At 36.6% G+C, this 21,060-nt stretch overlaps 1 protein-coding gene across 1 annotated transcript; it reads left to right on the forward strand.

The window, feature by feature from the left end:
• The first annotated feature begins 3,354 nt into the window (after nt 1-3,354).
• LOC107684217 (D(1)-like dopamine receptor) lies at nt 3,355-6,945 on the forward strand. The gene is made up of 2 exons (XM_016480430.1): nt 3,355-3,558; nt 3,658-6,945. Exon 2 carries the CDS (start codon nt 3,884-3,886, stop codon nt 5,222-5,224), a length of 1,341 nt encoding a protein of 446 aa, XP_016335916.1. The 5' UTR covers nt 3,355-3,558; nt 3,658-3,883; the 3' UTR covers nt 5,225-6,945.
• The last annotated feature ends 14,115 nt before the right edge of the window (nt 6,946-21,060 follow it).

Here is a 21,060-nt window from a genome sequence, read left to right on the forward strand (position 1 = left end):
TATATATTTTTTTTTTTTTTATATAAAATAAAACAGTAGATTATTCATCTAATGGACTATAGATCTTCCATCCCAGAACATGATCTAAAACAAAGAGAATAGAAAAAACGAGGAACAAGAAAATACCTATACATTATAAAGGTTCTTCACATAAAAAAAAAAAAAAAAACCTCTTCACTGAAAGCTTTTTTGGGGAACTCAAGATGGTTCTTCTAGCATTGCTGCTCAACCCTCCTTTTGGAACCTTTATGTCGAATGTATTACTCATTGAGATACTGAGTGAAATACTCACTGCCTTAATGCTAAAACGTTTGGTGTGGTTCCTTAATGGACCAAAAATCAAGTAAAAAATCTTCGGTCTCTAGATATGATGTATTTTTAATTAATAACATTAACAAACATTGTTACATTCTGCTATACCATTAATCGAAATATAGTTTTTTTGGGGGGGATTTTCAGTGCATGGGTACAATCAAGTAAACTATATCACTCTCTGTTTTACACGGTAAAGTCTAGGAAAAAATCCCATCTGTCTAGCCATCTCATTCTAGTGTGAAGATTGCTCATCAAAAATAATTGTGCCTCTGAAATACTTGAGGAATCGACTGAACGCATCAATAGCTTTGTGTTTGTCTGTCCTCTCCCTGGACCTCTTTGTTAGTTCACTGAGTTTCTTGGAAAACACTCAGCTGTAAACAGCATGCGAAGATATCAAGCATAAAGGCAGATCTTTTTTCCAACCTTATAGTGTCTTATCAGCTGAATTTCATATCATTTGCTCTCAGATGTAGCTTATGTTAGTCTTAGCAGCTGCAGCCAAAGTTTTTCAGGAGATTACGGACTAATACTTTAAAACACTTACGATAAAGTTAAAGTTTCGACCTCGCTGTCCTTGCCAAGGCAAAACTAATCAAAGAACTTTACCTTTGGAAGGTATATTACAACTCTCCGATAACACTGACAAAGACATAAAAGGCTCATTTGTGCTGTGGCCTGAAACTGTCACTTGATTCTTGCTGACTTTTGTGCTTGGGCTAAATGAACTTGAAAATCCTTCTAATTGAATGGCTATCAAATCCTTCTTTGAAACCGATGGAAAGCTTGACCCCCATTTACTAAGAGTCAGTCAAGTCCAATGAGAAGGCTTGTGGTAAGCCCTAGGATTTGAGTTATTAACCCAGGCAATGTATTTGTGGGCGCTGTCCAAGGTACTGTCATTAACCTTATGTTCTGCTGGATGAAGCACAGCATCTGACTTGCCTTAGAATTGAATATTGAAGCTACTCTATATTAAAACCACAAGCAATTTAAATATGTATAATTGTGTGCATAGAATGTTTACTTTCGATTGACAAAATGTAGGCTACCTAAAGTATTGTTTTTTTTTGTTTGTTTTTTTTTGGTCATGTACCATGTATGATACTATATAATTACTATTGGTTAAATATGCTAATCATTCAAGACCACGGTATATGCCAAAGTACTGTGGTATTACCATCCGATAATATGACTCTACTGTACTCTTCATGTTTTTTTAATTATATTAAGTTAATTTTGATTTTTTTAAAATGAAAATGGTTAATTTTACAAATTATGAATATACAGTTTTAAAGATTTTCACATTGAAATACAGTGACAGGGTGATTGCAGGGAACCAGGTTTCTATGCTCTCATACTGACGCTCATTCACAGCCCTAAATAATCTGTTCCAGCAGATGGCCTCATTGAGCCATTCCATATGCAAAAGCCTGCTAAGCCACGTTTCTTAAAATAACCTGTTCTGCTCTGTTTTTAAGGTTATTTAATTGGAATTGCATCCCATGTTCTGAAAGCATATGCTGTATTGGTCATTAAGCTGTATTGATGAATATCCATTAAAAAAAAGAAAAGGTGCATGTGTAATTATTTTGCAACTAGGAGAAATGCAATGTCCATGATGAATATTTTATTAACCGTCTTGTGAGGGGTTTTGATGTGGTCACCTCCTCCAAAGGTACTTGCGTATGGCAAGCCATGATAATGTTTACTTCTTCAGAATAACTACTATTGTGTTACTGGCCTATTTTTTTAATCACTTGTTAGTTTTATTGACTAGCATCTTTTTTTATTTTTATTTCAATAGCAAGTATTCATTAAATACTAGCATTTAATTATTTTGCTACTGCTAGATAATAGTACCTAATTATGAGACACTAATATTTATCACAATTGCCCTCACAATTGCTTTTTTTTTTACTTGTCATGTATTACAGTCAGAATGTTTACTTTATGAATAGAACTACTTAAATAGTTACAAGTAACTAAAAACGATCACTATGCAAGCTACAATAAAACAGGAATAAGTATGAGTAACAGCTGGAATCTGAAGTGAATATCTGATATCTGAACCACAGATCACCAAAGAATTCAATGACAAAAAAATAAAATAAAATAAAAAATGTGACCAGTTGCAAAAAAATACAAATTATTACTTAATGAAAAAGAACTTGACTAAATTATCAGATACTAATCACTATGGAATAAGTGCTGGTATCTAATGAATAGTTGCTAGTGAAATGAAATTGGAAAACGATACTATTTGATTTCTTACTAGTGTTTAAAAAGAAGTACTAGTAACATGAAATTAGTTTGAAGGAATACATGTTATGATGGCTTGCCATAACTCCAGACCTGTCAGAGCTTCTCAGAGCAAGCCCAGCACAGAAGACTGCAAGCCTTAAGAAAAACTCAAGGAAACTATTGCACTGACAAAAACAAACCCAATGATGCTCAAGACTATTTGCATCAGACAATACATGCAATTTTAACGGCGCAGACATTGAAATCAATAGATACTTTCAAGATTAATATTTATTTATTTATTTATTTTTTATTCATTGTAAAGTTGACATTGCTCGAATGTTGGTAATGCACATGTGATGCTGCGCGACAGTACGAGAGAGTATGAGCTGTAATTGCACATGATGTGCATGGGACGACAACAGCCTTTCCTTACAGGACCCATGCAAACGCTTTAAAATCACTTTTAAGGAAAACTAAAGGAAGGAAGACGTGTTTCTTCACGCGCAAATGGATCGGGGACAATTCGGACGCTTGAAACGTGAGAAGTGCGCCAAATTGCGACTATGACTTTACTGTTGAGTCTGGTGCGTTTGCAGCGTATGATCAGTAGAATCGAGATGCGCTGAACGCAACACAATACAGGAACGCAACGCAAAGAGGAATTAAATACTTTGTTTGTTGTCGGTTAAGTGAAGCCTTTTGGCAAGGAGCGGAGAAATCTTGTTGGACAGAAACGATGTGAAATGCGCACCGCTTTGCTGTTTCTCAAACGAACTGTCACCCTTTCTCTCTCTGGAACAGAGTCTGCATTGGGAACAACATGACACGGACGCACTTTTGCTGTCATTAACGGGGACAAATCAGACCACCGTAGCGGCAATCCGATCAATAGCCTATGGATAGGCTCATATATAAGGCTAATCATCACGCATGCATATGCTTGCTTAACCTGTTTGGGAGAGTATGCTGTGGGACGATGAACAAACTGCTGACAAGGTATTGAAAGCAGAAACAGTCTTAATTAGACACTAATCTGTTTATAAGTGAGATCAAGTGATTATTAGGCTAAATGTATGCCTTTTTTTCTTCTTTTAGTCATATTATGTTCATTGGGAAGATCTGTGGGAGTTCATGGATCTATTTTTGAGCTCCTCAAAAGATTTTTACATTGAAATTATGATATGTGTTTTGCAAGATGACTGCTACAGTCAGCATAGCGTCAGGCAAACCAGATCAACTAGTTGCTCTGATTCCTGTGTAAGCACTCTCGGTTTGGTGTGGAATTATGGGGTGACTGCTCATTCGACTCGATGAAAAAGCCATGGATGTGAACTACTCCACGGTCCTGGACAGCAGTGTGTCACAGCGCGATTCGTCGAAGCGAGTTCTGACTGGTTGTTTCCTCTCGCTCCTCATCCTGACCACGCTACTGGGCAACACTTTGGTCTGCGCTGCTGTTACAAAGTTCCGCCACCTGCGCTCAAAAGTCACCAACTTCTTTGTTATATCGCTTGCTATTTCTGACTTGCTGGTGGCCATTTTGGTGATGCCATGGAAAGCGGCCACCGAGATTGTAGGGTTTTGGCCGTTTGGCGCCTTCTGCGATGTCTGGGTGGCCTTTGACATCATGTGTTCCACCGCCTCCATCTTGAATCTGTGCGTCATCAGTGTGGACCGCTACTGGGCCATTTCTAGCCCATTCCGCTACGAGCGCAAGATGACGCCCAAGGTGGCGTTCATCATGATAAGTGTGGCGTGGACACTGTCCATCCTTATCTCCTTCATCCCCGTGCAGCTAAACTGGCACAAAGCCCAGGTGACCAGTTACACGGAGCTGAACGGCACCTACGGCGAGCTTCCCCCAGACAACTGCGACTCCAGCCTTAATCGGACATATGCCATCTCTTCTTCCCTGATCAGTTTTTACATTCCTGTGGCCATTATGTTGGTCACTTACACCCGCATCTACCGCATTGCCCAGAAGCAGATACGCCGGATCTCGGCACTCGAAAGAGCGGCTGAAAGCGCCAAGAACCGCCACAGTAGCATGGGTAACAATGCGAGTATGGAGTCTGAAAGTTCCTTCAAGATGTCCTTCAAGCGTGAAACCAAAGTCCTCAAGACCCTCTCGGTCATCATGGGCGTTTTTGTATGCTGCTGGCTGCCCTTCTTTGTCTTGAACTGCATGGTTCCTTTCTGTAACCCGAACGAGAGCTCTGACTTCTTCTGCATCAGTTCCACCACCTTCGATGTCTTTGTCTGGTTCGGTTGGGCCAACTCCTCACTCAACCCCATCATCTATGCCTTCAATGCTGACTTCCGAAAGGCATTCTCCATCCTGCTGGGCTGCCATCGACTCTGCCCCGGCAGCAACACTATAGAGATTGTGAGTATCAACAACAACGGTGGCCCTCCGTCTACTTCTCAGTATCAGCCTAAGGGCCACATCCCCAAGGAGGGCAACAACAGCAACTATGTGATCCCTCACAGTATCCTCTGCCAGGAGGAGGAGAACCAGAAGAGAGAGGATGACTCTGGTATAAAGACCTTTGAGAAACTGTCGCCTTCCATGTCAGGCAATTTGGATAGCGATGCGGATGTCTCGCTAGAAAAGATAAACCCCATAACACAAAACGGGCAGCACAAATCCATAACCTGCTGAGCATTGGGTGAGATCTGACCCCAACAAAGAATCCTTGTTTCTATAATGTACGGAATCCAAAAAAGCTTCACTGAGGACCTTAAAAACATTTCTTGGACTAAATGAAACTTGCAGAAAACAAAAGAATGTTCCAATTGAAGGCACTTTATGGTGGATAACTATCTGCAAAATATTCGCAGCATGTATTACTGATGTTACCAGGTCAGTTGTGGCAAGACATACATGGAAAGTAATGTGAATAAACCATGTATGCATATGTATACATGTTATGCATTGGTTGTGGTAGAACTGCTGTTGTTAATATAAGGACAAGAGTTAGATCACTAGTAAAATATCTTGTAGATGGGTTTATTTAAACGGCTTACGAGTAGAGAAATTCGGTTGCGTCTACTGTCGACAATAAAATGTACATAGTGTTGTTTATATTTTTTCACCATTTATCAGAGTTGGCTAAGTCAGCATCTCCTTACGCTGCTAGTTGTGAAATTGTATGTGCAAACCACCCCATAATTGAGAGCCGTAGCTATTCTCATCCTAGTCTTCTATGTGTGTACTGGTGTGATGTCAAAAGGAGGAGGAGCAGTGGATTTTTCTGCTATGTGATTTATCAGCTGTGGAAGTGGCCATAATATTTGGATGTAATTTTTAGTATTTTGATGTCAAAGACCCCTTCCTTACCCAACCCAACCCTCTTCCTCACCACCAACCCTTCACTTGTCACAGCGGAGGACAGCACAGGGAAAATACGATCCCAGTGGTAATTTCATCGGTCGCTACCTACACTTCGATTGTCATTATTCTCATGCTTTAAAAGGGAATTTTTTTTTATTTTAAACCCTGTGCACAAGAGATCTGCCGGGTGTACTTTTATCCATCACAGTGTATTTAAATGACAGAAGAAGCCTCATGTGGATCCTAGTTCTGCTTTTCCTCTATGATTCCATCCATTCTAAACGTACAAACGTAGTTTCAGGCACCATGACTGCCTTTAAACAGTTTCTTTTGCCAACTATGTGGATGAACTTTGCTCTAGGACAGTGTGAAAAAATGTAATTACTGTAACTTGTGCAACGCATCTGTCCAGCTACCCAGAAAGATGTTGTCCTTTCTGAAAAACACCATAAGAAGCACTCTGTAGGTCATTCTAGAGCCTCAAAGCATATCCAGGATGAAAACCATCTTGCATCATGCATATAGTTATTGTGCAGAATCCAGCCCTTGAACTGTTGAGTCAGCTGTCAGATGGGTCGGTGTATTTAACCATTTTAAATTGTTTCTCTCTGGCCAAACATAATCTGTGGCGTATAAACTGCTGTCCTAGTTTTAATAATTTGTTGAGCTGTTTTGTTGGGTTATGCAACTGCCCGTGATCTAAGTTAATTCCAGGGCCTACCATCCAATGAGCGCTTCCTATGAACATCGGGATTTGACCGAACTGATACGCTTGAGCTTGTTCTCAGAGTGCATTAGGGAAAAAAAAATGCAAGCAAGATGCAAACCGCAACAAAATGACTACTGTAAATCAATCAAGGTAGCTTTTAGATCACTTTGCCCCTTTTTAGCTGATCGTATAAACCTATTTAGTTCACACTGACTCTCATTACTCACATAGTTCACACTGACTCTAAAGAGAAAGTCTCTCATATTTTGCCTTCAGTCATACCCTGTGCCAAAATGCTGAGGACATCATGATCAGCAGCCTTTGCCAGCTTCCTTCTCACTTAGCCTAATATTCTCCTTCTCTCTAAAAGCTTGACAGAATGAACTACAACCGCTCTGTATGTTTGACTCCAAACTAATTGAATGGAGTAAATATGTACGTGCGACTTGGACAACTTGGAGAGAGAGACTAGATGAACAGAGACTTCAGTACACATATTTGTCTAAAATTGGACATCTGCTCCAGGGAATTTTCCAAAAGACTCTGTTTACTCATCTGCCTGTCAAAGACCCGTTCTTCACAATGCTGCTATGGAAATATTCAGCTATATGTTTTATTTAGTTCCAGAAACTTCGTCTTAAATACCTCCACGTTTTAAATAATGCTAATATTTAACATATTTGCTAACATTTAAGATGGTTGGTTTTAGCAGCATTCAGTTAAGCAACATCAGATTTATTCTCTCCAATGAGGTGATTAGCATTTAAAATGAACCTCCGTGACATTCTGAAAAGTCCCAGGTGCTTCTTTTACTGCAAATGCTAAGGTATTCCCAGAAACGCTGGGGAATCATGGGTGGTCCTTTAATTAGAAGTGAATAAAATAACAGTGAGCCAAGTTTTTTTTTTTTTACCAAAGATTGCAAGTTTATCTTTTGATTTTGCAGGTGTTGTTCTATGTACTTGCACATGATGTGATGTCAGGTTGAGAGCTGTCATGTTCTGTTCCTTTCGGAGGAGGTTGAAAATGACAACTGGTGACAATGGCAAGAGCTTATGATACTGTGTGAGTGGCAGCACAGCCCCCTTGGATCATAACTTTATCAGCTGCATTGTACAACTATTTATGGACATTCATTCCAAGATGATACAACCTTAACCTCAGATGCTCACTGAATTAGCGCATTGTAACATAAACAGACCAACTGTTGTAAGATGTTAAAATAGAGATGTGAAAACAAGTACTTTTTATCTTTAAGTCCTTAATCGTGAGTAGAGAAAACAAATGTATGTGTTGTTTTCATGTGGGTTTGTCATGCAGTTAAAGCACTGTACCGGTTTCCGTGATTCCATCAAGTAGGATGTGTTCCTGGATTAACATGTTTTATTTGTCCTGGAACAACATTCTTGTCCTGTCGTTAACATGAACTACCCCAAAAACCGGACAGAAATAATCGGTTGATAATGTTTTTGAAGCCCCAACCCCAGCCGTGAAGGAATATTCTGGGTTCAGTACAAGTTCAAACAACCACATAAAATAATTGTAATCATTTGTAGAGTAATTGTAGGGTTTATGGTATTGTTGTGATGACAAAACTGTACATTTGGATATAATTTTACATAGAAAATGTTAGTAGATGTACACTAAAATCATGCTAACATACATAGTGTGGCTATATTTATAGATTGTCCCCATTCACTTCCATTGTAACCCAAAGTTTGACTTTTTGAAAGAAGAGGGATGAGTGGAAATTCATTTTTGTGGTAATCAGCATTATGTTGACTGAGCTTAACTTGTACTGAACCAGGAATATTCCTATTGCTTACCCCAAACTTAACCTAAAAATTGGATTGGTTGAAAAGAAAGGATGCAGATCCAGGAACATGTTCTACTTGGAAAAATCATGGTCACTGTGCAGGTTCATATGTGTGCTGCAGTTCTTCAAGGTATACCCAACAAATTTATTTCAGTACCTAGTTTACAGTTTGTATAAAACGGCCCCTTTCTATTTGCTAAATAAAAGTGTATGTTGATTTTGTAATCTTGTTTGCTGTATATTTTCAATTGTCTTCACTATATGAGATGCCATGGAATCTGTTATGAGGTATGACACCGCCAATTCTTTATTTAAAGGTTAACTGTTTGCGGAAAATCAATCGTTATTGATTACACCATCAATGACACACTTTTGTCAGATATAAGTGTGTCCTTAATTGGGTAATTTACATAACTTTTTGTATTGAGAAGGAATATTCAGCTCCTTTGACTGATTACACTTTTTATAACCTTTATTGTCATTCTGTGGCCTGAAGGCTTGTACGAGGTATGAGGAGTGCTGTGACATGTCATAGGGCCCCTGGAGTAAACTGGAGTTAAGTGTTTTATCCGAAGGCAAAATAGTATGGTCAGAGGGGAGACTGCAATGTTTGTATCAGTAACTCAAGGGCAAGAATTAGCTCTGACTAGTGATGGGAAGTCCGGTTCTTTTCCGCGAACCGGTTCTTTCGGACAGTTCGTTTCAATGAACCGGTTAAAAAAACGGTTAAATCGAACGATTCGTTCGCGAACCGGACATCACTAGCTCTGACTCCCATGCTGACCCACCTGGATATGAATCAATGACTTGGGTTCATCCAAAAGTTAATAAAAAATGAATTCTAGCATTATTTAAAACCTGTCCCAAACCTGAACGACTTGCTTTCTGACTTGCGTTTTTGGGTGAACTATCCCTTTAATACTCTTTGTCTGGATTCTACCACCCGTTTTTTGAGCATTCTGTGATCAGACTCTCTGAACAGGATGCCAGCAGAATTTGAACCATGAAGTGTTATTTTACCCTGAAAGTTGGCAAAAAAGGTTTCAGTCCATATTATGCTGTACGCAGGAGTTCAGCTTTAGTGACAATATCTGTCGAAGGACAAAATAAATGAGGAGAAGATGTCAATAAATATTACAATCAAAACATTACATGTGGATGGGATTAGATTTCTCAGAGGATCCCAGAGTTCAGAACATAGAACAGTTGGTAATGTGCTTCATTATTTATACTGAGATTGTGTGAGAAAAACACAAGATGTGTTCAATTCAGATGAGATTAAAATCATAAAGTAAGTCTGGGAAAAACACCAATTTACCTGACCTCCTCAGGGAAGAGTAATCCTGTCTGAATAGGACCATTTCAGAAATTACATACTAACAAAAATGTTATCTTGGGAAAGTTTGGAAAATGAAATGAAAATTTCAAAAATGAAAATTGATGCTCATCCTTGTAGAAATGTAGAAGTATATTCAGGCGACACTTTTTCATGCATCCAAAGTGACTGGTTTATATTTGGTTTATTTATATTATGATTTATTTATATTATTATACGTTATTTATATTCTCCAAAAAGGACAAAAAAGTTACACTAAAAGTAGTCCATATATGACTTGTATACCATTGTGTACTAAGTCTTCTGAAGCCATACAATACTTAAAGGTGCAATAGTTGATTGTCTTCAGAAACATTTTTTGTTATGCTGGATGAAAGTCTCTTCACATCCCGATAGCAATCATTAAGTTAAGTGGTCTAAATGTATTTATCTGTATTTATATATTCTGTGGCTGTGAGTGTAAATGCGTTTAGGGGGCGTGGCTTTGGACGACGATTGCAGGGAGGGTGAGACGTTCGCTTTCAGTGCTATCAGGCTAAAGTTATCCAAGATCTCCTATTGCACCTTTAAGCTTTAATGGTTAAGTAAAACAGTCTACTTCAGTTGCAAAGAAAAGAGCAGCCAGTGCATTCTGCTAAATATCTTAATTTTTATTCCTCAGTCGAAGAGAAGGTGACAAAATTAATTGAAGACTTTTCCAATTCTGTACGAAATCCTTTATTAATGATGGACACAAATGCATTCTCTCCATTATTTATTCAGCAAAAAATGTTCCCTAACAAATGTTAATCCCTGATTTCATATCCCTTACAACGCTATATTAAGCTTTGTATATAGACTATATATTTAGGTTTGTTAGGATAGTATAGGTCTGTTACTAGCTGCTGTTTTAGTGCTGGGGCAACACTTTGGCCATGTTCCCCCAGTCCTAGCAGTTTTACACATTTATTTATTTTCATTTATTGATTTAGCAGAGGCTTTTGGCCAAAGTGACTTACAAATGAGAACAATACAAAAAGTAATTAATCCAATAGGGAGAAAATAGTATAAGCAGTCCTTCCACACTATATTTAGTACAACATTAGAGCAGTGTACGTGTAAGTATTTATTTATTTATTTATTTTTTGCTAAAAAAGGCTTGTTAGTTGACTGGGGAAATACTTTTAATTATTTGTAATACTTATACAGTAATAGTATAGGCAATTAACATGGATTCTTTCATGATATATATATATATATATATATATATATATACTGTATATATATATATATATATACATACATATATGTGTGTATATATATATACAGTATATATACAAATACAAGAGATACTAATGCAGACGCAGATAATTGTTGAGATTCTACAGCATGATGCTGTTACATCACAGTCATTTCATGCTCTCATTCACCATGACGTCACAGTATACAGCTGACATTTGTAGTTGCAATACATTTAAATAGTAAAATAAACAAATAATATAAAAATTACTGTGAAAGTACAGTAACTACAAGCCAAGGACTATACTGTGTATTCTCATTTTTGATTAGGTCGATTTTGTATACTAGATTAATTAAAAGCATAAAAGCACAACCATGTGGATCAATCATGAATGAGTACATTTTTGGCACTTATTTCATTGTCCTGCAATTTTGGCAGGTTGCTCCAAATGCTTATTTTACTCAGAGAACAGTGCATTTTTCACAACAGCTGAATGAGTCAAAGCCAGTGCATATAGAGGTTGCCTGTAAGGCATTTTGGTTTGGCTCCTATTTTAATCCATAAGGCGTTGCAGTGCTGGCCATTCAAGTGTAAAATACAGTATCATGAATAGTCAAATGCATTGCTCTCCATCGGTGCCAGTTTGAGAATATGATGAGTAATAATAACCACGGACCCAGCACACACCCCTGAGGGCTCTCAACTGTAGATATCTGACCCATTCTTTATTTCTGAGTGGAGCCAACATACAAACCCATCAACATGCACCAGAGTTCATAAGGTCCCGTTTGGAAAAACACATAGTCAAGGTTAATGACAGGCCTGGGGCAATGCTCATTGTGGTGGAAAAGGGATGTCTATGAGCCGTTGTAATGTTCTTATGTAACTGGCACTCGGGCCTCGATTTCACCACTGAATGCAGTTTCGGAACCAGTGCTTGCAGAGTGTTCACTAAAAATATAACTTATGCAAAGACACCAGATCCCATTCGCTTGCATTAGTAGGTGGATTTTGTTACTTCAATCCTGGCTGTTCACCGGGTGCAGAATAACATGAGTTCATATTCCCAGGAAACCATGTGACAGCTGTAGCATTCCCATTATTTCCAATATGAGTCAGCAGCGCACACAAACTCAAATAATATCGCTCTTGCCAGTTTTGAAGCTGTGGTGCCCTTGCTGAAAGGCAGTGAGATATAACAGCGTGATGCGACTTTGACTGAGCGACACTCTGAAAGTGACGCTTCACAGCCTCTCTAAGAACAGAGCGCTTTTCCTAGCATTAGCATCAGAGACAGTAGGTAAACAACGCTTCCGTGTTCAGTGCAAACAGAGTGCATTATAGTTGTCTGTGCTGCTGCGGAAAATGAAATATTAATGAGGCAATTTGAAGGCAACTCAAATATTCTTTGTTTACAGTTGTGACACTTCTTTTGTTGTTGATTTTTTAGCTAAAATTCTGTGACTACTGTGTACTGTGCTTGAAAATGATGCACTCCAATAGCTCACGGTAAAGCTTAGTGTGGTGTACATCCAGGGCTTTTTTTTCTCTTTTCTTTTTTCGCAACGCTGTAGGCATTCTGACATTACAGTGCTAGATAGATTGTTAGTATCTGGCCATCCAGTTCTTGGGTTTGGGATGTTACAAAGACCTATTGGCAACACCAGCACAGTGGAGGAATTAAAAACTTCAGTATTTGGCATTCAAATTGTGCCAATGCTCAGACGGACAGGCGTCATTATATCCCTTAACAAAATGGAGAAGAAATTGGCAACACACTCATGGTAATTAGTAACTGTATTACATTTTGGGTAATTGGTGGCTATTTCATATGATCTGTTTATGCCCCAGGGTTAAATTTAATGGTGGCCATTCATGGTTACATTTTGTTTCCAAAAATCGTACATTTCCGTAGGAAACACATCGTACGTTCATGCAAAATCACCAACTCGTAAACGTTTTCTCATGAGATTGGGTTGGAAATTATTTTTCTTTGACTACCAGTCATCAGTCTTTTCTCTTACTAAGTCTAAATTCAAACATAGTGTTTTAGGTAAATACGCTCCAATAAATAATATGTTCACAGTCTTTGCATAATTAGACACTTATGCACAGTTTATAACAAAATAAAAAAATATTATTATTATTTTTTTTTTCTTTCCTTTCATATCAAGCTTACATTTTACTTGCACTGTTGTATCTTTGGTAAGCAGATTCACTAGCTTTAAAAAAAAACACCATTAGTGGAAAACCATCAGGGGCAAAATTGTTTATTGTGGTGTACGTTGCACTGCAATATTGATAGAAGTCTTCTTCATACAATAAATACTTAATTTCCTGCCTTTGGCAGATTATCATGATTATCAAAAATAATCTGAATCTACTTTAATTAAATTATGTTACAATTCCATTACCACAATCATGGGTTTCATAACATTTAAGAAGATACTTACACATGGCAAATTACCCAAATAATATGTTCCTATTAAACAACACTAAAATAATCTATAAGTATGTTCAGTAAGTAGGTGAGTAAGTTTAGAGTAAACAATGTCATATTTTATATTTATTTAAATATACAATTATTTCTGTCATGACAACTCTCGGAGGGATTGGCATGGTAATGTACATGCCAGTGTTAATGTATTTGGTCTTGGCGGAATAGATCTGCTATGCTGCTGCGGCAGAGCAAGTACTGAGACTTGCTACTGCCAATACATCCACAACATGCTGCTGTGAGCATGTAAGAAATACTGCTGCTGCAAATATAACATACATGAAATAACCCCCATATAGCATACATGAATCACCTCGTAGCAGATCTATACAGGTGGAGCTGGGGAAGGTGGAGGGTTTCTGAAGCAAGCTGCAACTTATCAAGCACTAATCATATATTTGAATGTTGAGCAGCGAGCTCATTGGCTACCGATACAGGAGAGAACCAATCAGCTGTGACATGTGATAATGATGTCATTAGGTCAGATTGAGTTAGACCTATAGGACTGCGCCATAGAGTTTCATGCCAGAACTCTGTATTTGCGTAATCATGTTGTATTTTATGTACAGTATAAGGAGTCAGAAGAGACCTCAGTAGATTTTAACTGAGCAAACAAGTAATCTGCTTTTGGAAAGCAATCTGCTTTGGGATTCTTATACTCTGTCTTTGTTTTTGTCTGTGTTGTCTTTGCTGTCATCATATTGAAAAGATCTGAGCAGTTTTCCCTGAGGGAGCATTGTCCTGAAAACTGGTTGTTTGCATGTGATCAGAATAATGTTGGTTTAATTTCAGTTTAGTTTACTTCATTCTTTTGCAAATGTTCTTTTAAGAATGTTAATTCTTATGCAAAGAATTAGGGGTTTTACTTTGTTTGAATAAATTACATGGTGCTTGTCACGGCAAAACATGCCTCATGATGTAAAGGTGTTATGGGTGGTTACCAAGGTGTTGCTGTGTGGTTGTTAATATGTCCTGGGTGATTGTTTTTCCTTTATTTCCTTGAAACTTACCATCTCCATTGAAATCAATGGATATTAAGCCTTCTCTGACTTAGTGTGACCTTAAAAGCCCTGATATACTTTGCAAAATGGAAGAATGAATTGGCCTGACATCATTGTGAACAAAAACAGGCCAAAACTAAGTTTGTTTGGAGTTCGTTTTCGAGAGTTCGAAACAGCTTGCCAAAAATCAAACTTTCTGGAGAACTACCATTTGTCTGTTCTCTTCTGTTCAGTCGTCCAGGTCAGACACGAGTAAAAGCATGAACATAGAGGAGAGCTGCTTTATAATGGAAACTAAAGTTGCAGTTCCAATCGAAAGCAACACTGACAGTCTTCTTTCATGTTTAATACTGTAAAGCTGCTTGCTTTAAAATAATCTATTGTATAAAGTGCTACATAAATAAACACAAATATTTGAACTTATTTTTACCTTATAAGCAATGAACAAAAAATAACTTCAGCATGGTTATATCAAGGCCATAAGCCGCACGATTTAAGGTACTATTCATTTTTAAAATATTTAACCCTGTGAATAAAGCTGTAAAAAATGACTGTGAATTTAACGGTAAAAGACTGTAAAAATGCTACAGTAAAAACCTGTTAAATGGTTAATGGTAAATTCCCCTACTATACTGTATACGGTGAAAAACTGTATTGGACATTACATGTATTGGACATTAATTTTACGGTAGTATACTGTTTTTGGAAGTAAAAAATAATGTAATAATTGTATGTAATAATTTACAGTGAATAACCATAAATTTACATTCCCAGAATTCCCTGCATTACATTTCAAATCTGATGTTTTTTTGTTGAAATAACTATGTTTCTTCTTAGTTTTTTCTTATCAGTTTTGTATATTAGGGTTGTGTGTTACACCGAATGTTGTTAAATGAATGTTTATTGCATTATTTCAGTTTCATGTGTGTTGTTACCATGATGGTGTTTAGTTTTTGTGTGAATGACACTGTGCACCTTCTATATATGTTATTATTTAAAAGCTGCTTGTGATGGGCTTTGGTTCATCATGTACTTGCATTTGGTGGTTATCAGTGTATTACAAAGGTACAAAACAGATTTCAGTACTTCAATAGGTTGGTATATTAACATTATATCAGTTAATGAAATTACGGTATTTAACTGTAAATGTAAGTTAAAACCGTAAAACCTAAAACGTTGCTACCATATTTTTTACGGTAAAATTCCAGCAACCACAGCTGCCGTTTTTTTACCGTAAATTTTACGGATTTTTTTTTACAGTGCACAACCAGTAATGTATGCACTCCTTGAATTTCTATTCATTTTTGACTTAGCTGCATTGAAAAAATATTGACTCCAACCCTGATGCTACTCATTCAGGCTCTGGTACGCACATCGTTCTTCTTCAAAGCATCTTACCCAGCATGCTCCTCTTGAGCCTTGTTTGCTCTTACTTGGGAACAGAACTTAAAATGCACAAGCTAAGAATAAAACAGCACCGATATGCATTCGCAGACTCGCTCCTGCAGCGTTTAAATGGGTGTAGAGAGTCCATTGGGAGATTCCTCCACTGGCTTCTTAATTCATTTCATGCACTTCTATCCTGTCCTGAGCAGCCGGGGAAAACAAACTAGCATTCCACCCGCCTGCCCCGAAAGAGCCTGAAATACTCTCTCTGTTGACTTGACTTGTTTCAAACGCACATTAGTCACTCTGAAGGAGCACATAAACAGTGTAGCACATGTGGAAACCCAAGGACACTCAGAGGACACTAGTGTGACACCACTAATCTCAATCTAAAAGGAACACTTCTTAACTTCAAGCATGAGCTATGTCAGTTTTCCCCTTTCTGCTTGTCATTCCGGGGCTTTGTAAGATGTTCCTGTAGAATATTGCATCGTAGACAGGGATGAATGGATATCGCTCTCCCTTTATGAATATTTGTAGCGTCTGGACCAATCAAAAACACAATTTTTCATTTGATTTAACAAATCAGTTATTCATTAAATTAACAAGTCGTCACAGACCCCTCACCCAATAGACTGGGCGCCAGGATGTCTGCGAATGACCACAGGCCACTGGTTACCATGGAAAACCCGACACCTTTGCTAAGACCAGAGCCATTTACGACCTGATGGAATGTGAGTAGGGAAAATCACTATGATTAATTATTCATATTTCCCTTATGAGCTGATTCGCTACATATTAATGAGATTTAGTTGATGAGACACCCTGTCTGCGGTGCAGTGCTGATCATAACAGACCGCTGAATGGTCACAGTTGTACACTAGTTGGACTTACACCTTTGAGAAACTCAGACATAAACGACACAAGATGTTACCTAGTGCGACGTGCTTTAGAGATGAAAAAGAACACAACAATTCCTCTGATTACAGTTTTTCTCGATTGCTAAAACACTAAAACCCATTGGCTGAACAAAGTTCTCAGTTGCCTGAACTCATTTAGCTAATTGTGCAGTCTGTTGTCAATACCTTACACCATTTCACATGGTAAAACACAATTTGCAGATCTCACTTAGACTTTTCAGCAAAACTCTAAACACATTCTCATTCTCAAAACACATTCTGCACTCTAATGCACATGTCATCCATACTGGTAAACACAAGTGGCCAAGGTTTCAGAAATTGTGTTTTAGCAATCGAGAAAAACTGTAATATAATACCCTCATGCTTTGGAAATTAGATTATTATTTTTGTTTTTTTATTTTTAGATGAAAATTGATGAAAAAGGGATTAGGAACAAATTTTAATAACAAAACCACCAGTATTCCCAGATATTTTCAAGAAGCTGCATATACACTACAGGTCAAAAGTTTGGATTTTTTTTTGTATGTTTTTGAAAAAAAAAAAAGTCTCTTACAAGGCTGCATTTATTTGTTTTTGTTAAAAAAAAAAACAGTGATACTGTAAAACAGTATATCGTATAAACAGTAATAATATGAAATATTGTTACCGTTTAAAATAACTGTTTTCCATTTTGATACATTTTAAAATGTAATATATTTGTGATTTATTCCTGTGATGCAAAGCTCAATTTTCATTTTTTTTTACGTCAGTCTTTAGTGTCACATGATCCTTCAGACATCATTCTAATATATATAAAGCTTTAAGCAGCAAAACGTGTTTTCAACTTTGAAATGAAAAAGAATCATTATTAATAATTGACCATCAATAGTAATTGATAACAACTGAGTGCCAGATCAGAATATTAGAATGCTTTCTGAAGGATCATGTGACACTTTTATAAAAAATAGTAATTCAAAATAACTCATTAATGTAAAGTATATACCGTACATCACAACATTTTGTTAGATAGAAGTAGTGTTATTGTTTCATTATCTGTTAAATGATTAAAACATGTATAACATATTATAGTTCATATTATACACATGACTTATAATGTCTGTACATTAAAATTAATTATATGTAGAAAATACACTTACATTACCTAACTCACATAATTGACATAACATCCATAAAGTTTGTACAATCTATCGAGTGTTTCATAAAAACAAAAATGGTGTTGTGTAGAACAGTTTGCTGCCATACAGTAAATGTTCTCACCGTAACTTATGACTTGATCTATGTATATTTCTCTCTCTCTCTCTCTCTCTCAAACACACACACACACACACGCACACACACACACACACACACACACACACACATTGAACATTGTGGTTATTATCTGATTTAAATTGCTTATAATGTAAAAATAATTAATTACACAGTAATCCATTTTGGAAATTGCAAACTATGCAGTTCTGCCTAAACATTAAGATTAACTGGGTTAAATCATAGACAGACATATTAAACTGAAGAAGGTGAGAGGCAAATGAAGAGTTTGATAGTTATTATGAAACACTATTGTGAATTAAATTTTTACAAAGATGAAATACTTATTTTGTGTTGTGAAAAGGATACTTTTGTGATTTTATGTTTTGTACTAATGCAATTGAAAACATTCTGAAATTTTTGAAAAAAGTGCGTTTTTGCAAAAAAAAAGAAGAAAAAAAAGAGTTTTGAAAAGAGTTCTTTACTTGGTTGTGAAATTGCAATAAATAAATACAGTAAAATTATAATTGATTAATGTAGTCAGTTCTCTCACATGTAGTCAGATTTAAACATTCTTGAAAAATAAATAAATAAACAAATAAATAGATGGATAAATAACCAAACGAACAAACAAGTAAATAAATAAATAATTATTTATTGCAGCCATTCTTATTTCTCATTCTCCCATTTCTTAATAAATAAGACTTAAATACAGTTTGGGTATTTAAAGTCATCATACATTCTGTTAATGTGGGCAACAAATTCAACAGCATCAGTTTAAATATGCATTATAGCATACTCATATCTCCTGACTACTTGCTAGTTCTCTCACAGAATGAACTGTAAATCATAAAATACAGCAATTGGTCTGGAATTAACACAAGCTAGCTGTAGCAGAGAGCAGCTTCATCTTAACAATGTATGAGCTGCAAAATCAGCGTGAATCATCAGCCTGCAGGTGATCATATTCTCACTCACAAATTTAATAAGCACCACAATTACCACTCAACACTATAGCAGTAGATATAAATGGTTTATGGTCATTGTTTTACAATTTTACTTTTTTTTTTTTGGTGTATCACTGTATTCTATGTAATCAATAAACTTTTTCATAAAGTATGCTTCTTCAAGTGTGAGTATAAATGAGGGAATTCTGTAGGTACTAATGCATTCTATGTATGATATTTAAGTCACTTCACATCCCGAATGATGAAAAAAATATTTCAAATTATTGTGACTTTGCAGATGCTAAGGCACAAACAGTTTTTGAAATATAATATCACCACTATCATTCAGTCATAGTATATTCTCTGTGGTCATGAGGATTTGTTTTAGTATTGATAATTATTCAAAAGTGGCAGTGCCATTTGAATAAATATGTAGTTCTTAGCGTGCTTGTTGATTGATTTATTTTTTATTTAAGTTCAATCTTTAGTAGTTTGCTGCTCGTGGCAGCTGCATTCCAGGCACCATGAAAATAAAACCGATGTCACTGGCTGTGCGCCAACTGTTTGTTTAGAGGCAAATCCTTCCTATATATGCAGTATGTTTACATATTACATCAAACACTTCAAGCAAGATTCAAAGGATCAAGGAAAAAGGTGAGCAAGGTGCCAAACCCCCAACTGCTCCCCATGCACCACAGCAAAAATGGCTGCCCATTGCTCCGTGTGTGTGTGTGTGTGTGTGTGTGTGTGTGTGTGTGTGTGTGTTTGTTCACTACTCACTTCTGTGTGCACACTAAAAAATGCTGGGTTATTTCAACCCAACTTTGGGTCAAATTTGGACTAACCCAACTTTTGGGTTAAAAGTTGAATGTAAAAATTTAACCCAACGGTTGGGTTAGTCCATATTTGACCCAATGTTGGGTTGAAACAACCCAGCATTTTTTAGAGTGTGTGTGTGCACATGGATGGGATAAATGCAGAGCACAAATTCCAAGTATGGGACACCAGACTTAGCCACACATCACGTCACTTTCACTTAGTACTTGGTTCTCAATTCCAGTCCTCCCATGATTCCAGTTCAAAGGGAGCGTATATTCCATTCAAAGGGCATTAAAGTGTGCAAGACGTGAATTTAAATTGTATTTATTTACAGAGTTATATTATGTCACACTTCACACTTCTCTAGTAAGTGTGGTGAAGACGCTGCAGGCCGTGGTGTAGTGCAAATCCGTGAATGAATGGTCCGTAGTGAAGTAAACACGGATTTCCTGTGCTCAGGGAGTAGGGAGCAATGAACACTGTGTAGGGACCATGTCAATCGGAACACAGTTCATGCATGGAGCTCTTTTCTAAAGAGCTGGCTATCTCAATCAGGTGTGTGAAATAAGAGAGACATGCAAAATATGCAGAGCGGTGGTACGTGGGGACTGGAATTGAGAACCGCTGTTCTAAAGCACATATTAATGGCTTATTCTGCACGAGTAAATTTTAGATCCCTTAGTCCCACCCCATACCTAAACTTAACAACTACTTTACTAACTATTAATGAGCAACACATTAAGAGTTTAAGACTAAACCTAAAGGAGCTAAAGTCTGACCAAAATGTCTTTAAAAACAAAGATGTTATATTTAGGATCTGATGTATTTCTAGTACTATAGGACATACAGCAATACTGTTATAATCAGAATCTATTAATTGAGCTTCGATTACTAAACTAGAAGTATACCATTAACATCCCAGTCTACATATGACATACAGTAATATAACATTTTGAAAAAGTCATTATTCATATTTCCATTATTATTTTAAGTTTGAAATTATTATATTTCTATGATTTTGAAGGAAGAATCTTATGCTCACCAAGGCTGCATTCATTTGATAAAAATACAGTAAAATCAGTAATATCCTAAATTATTATTACAACTTAAAATAACTGTTTTGTATTTTAATATATTTTAAAATATATTTATTTTTAAACAAGTTACATTCACATGATCCTTCAGAAATCATTGCATTTCAAAATATATTAAAATACAAAACACAATATTACAATTTTACTGTATTTTAGATCAAATAAATAAGAT

This window comes from Sinocyclocheilus anshuiensis, unplaced genomic scaffold (assembly GCF_001515605.1).
Source record: "Sinocyclocheilus anshuiensis isolate Anshui unplaced genomic scaffold, SAMN03320099.WGS_v1.1 scaffold289, whole genome shotgun sequence".
NCBI classification, from domain to species: Eukaryota; Metazoa; Chordata; class Actinopteri; order Cypriniformes; family Cyprinidae; genus Sinocyclocheilus; species Sinocyclocheilus anshuiensis.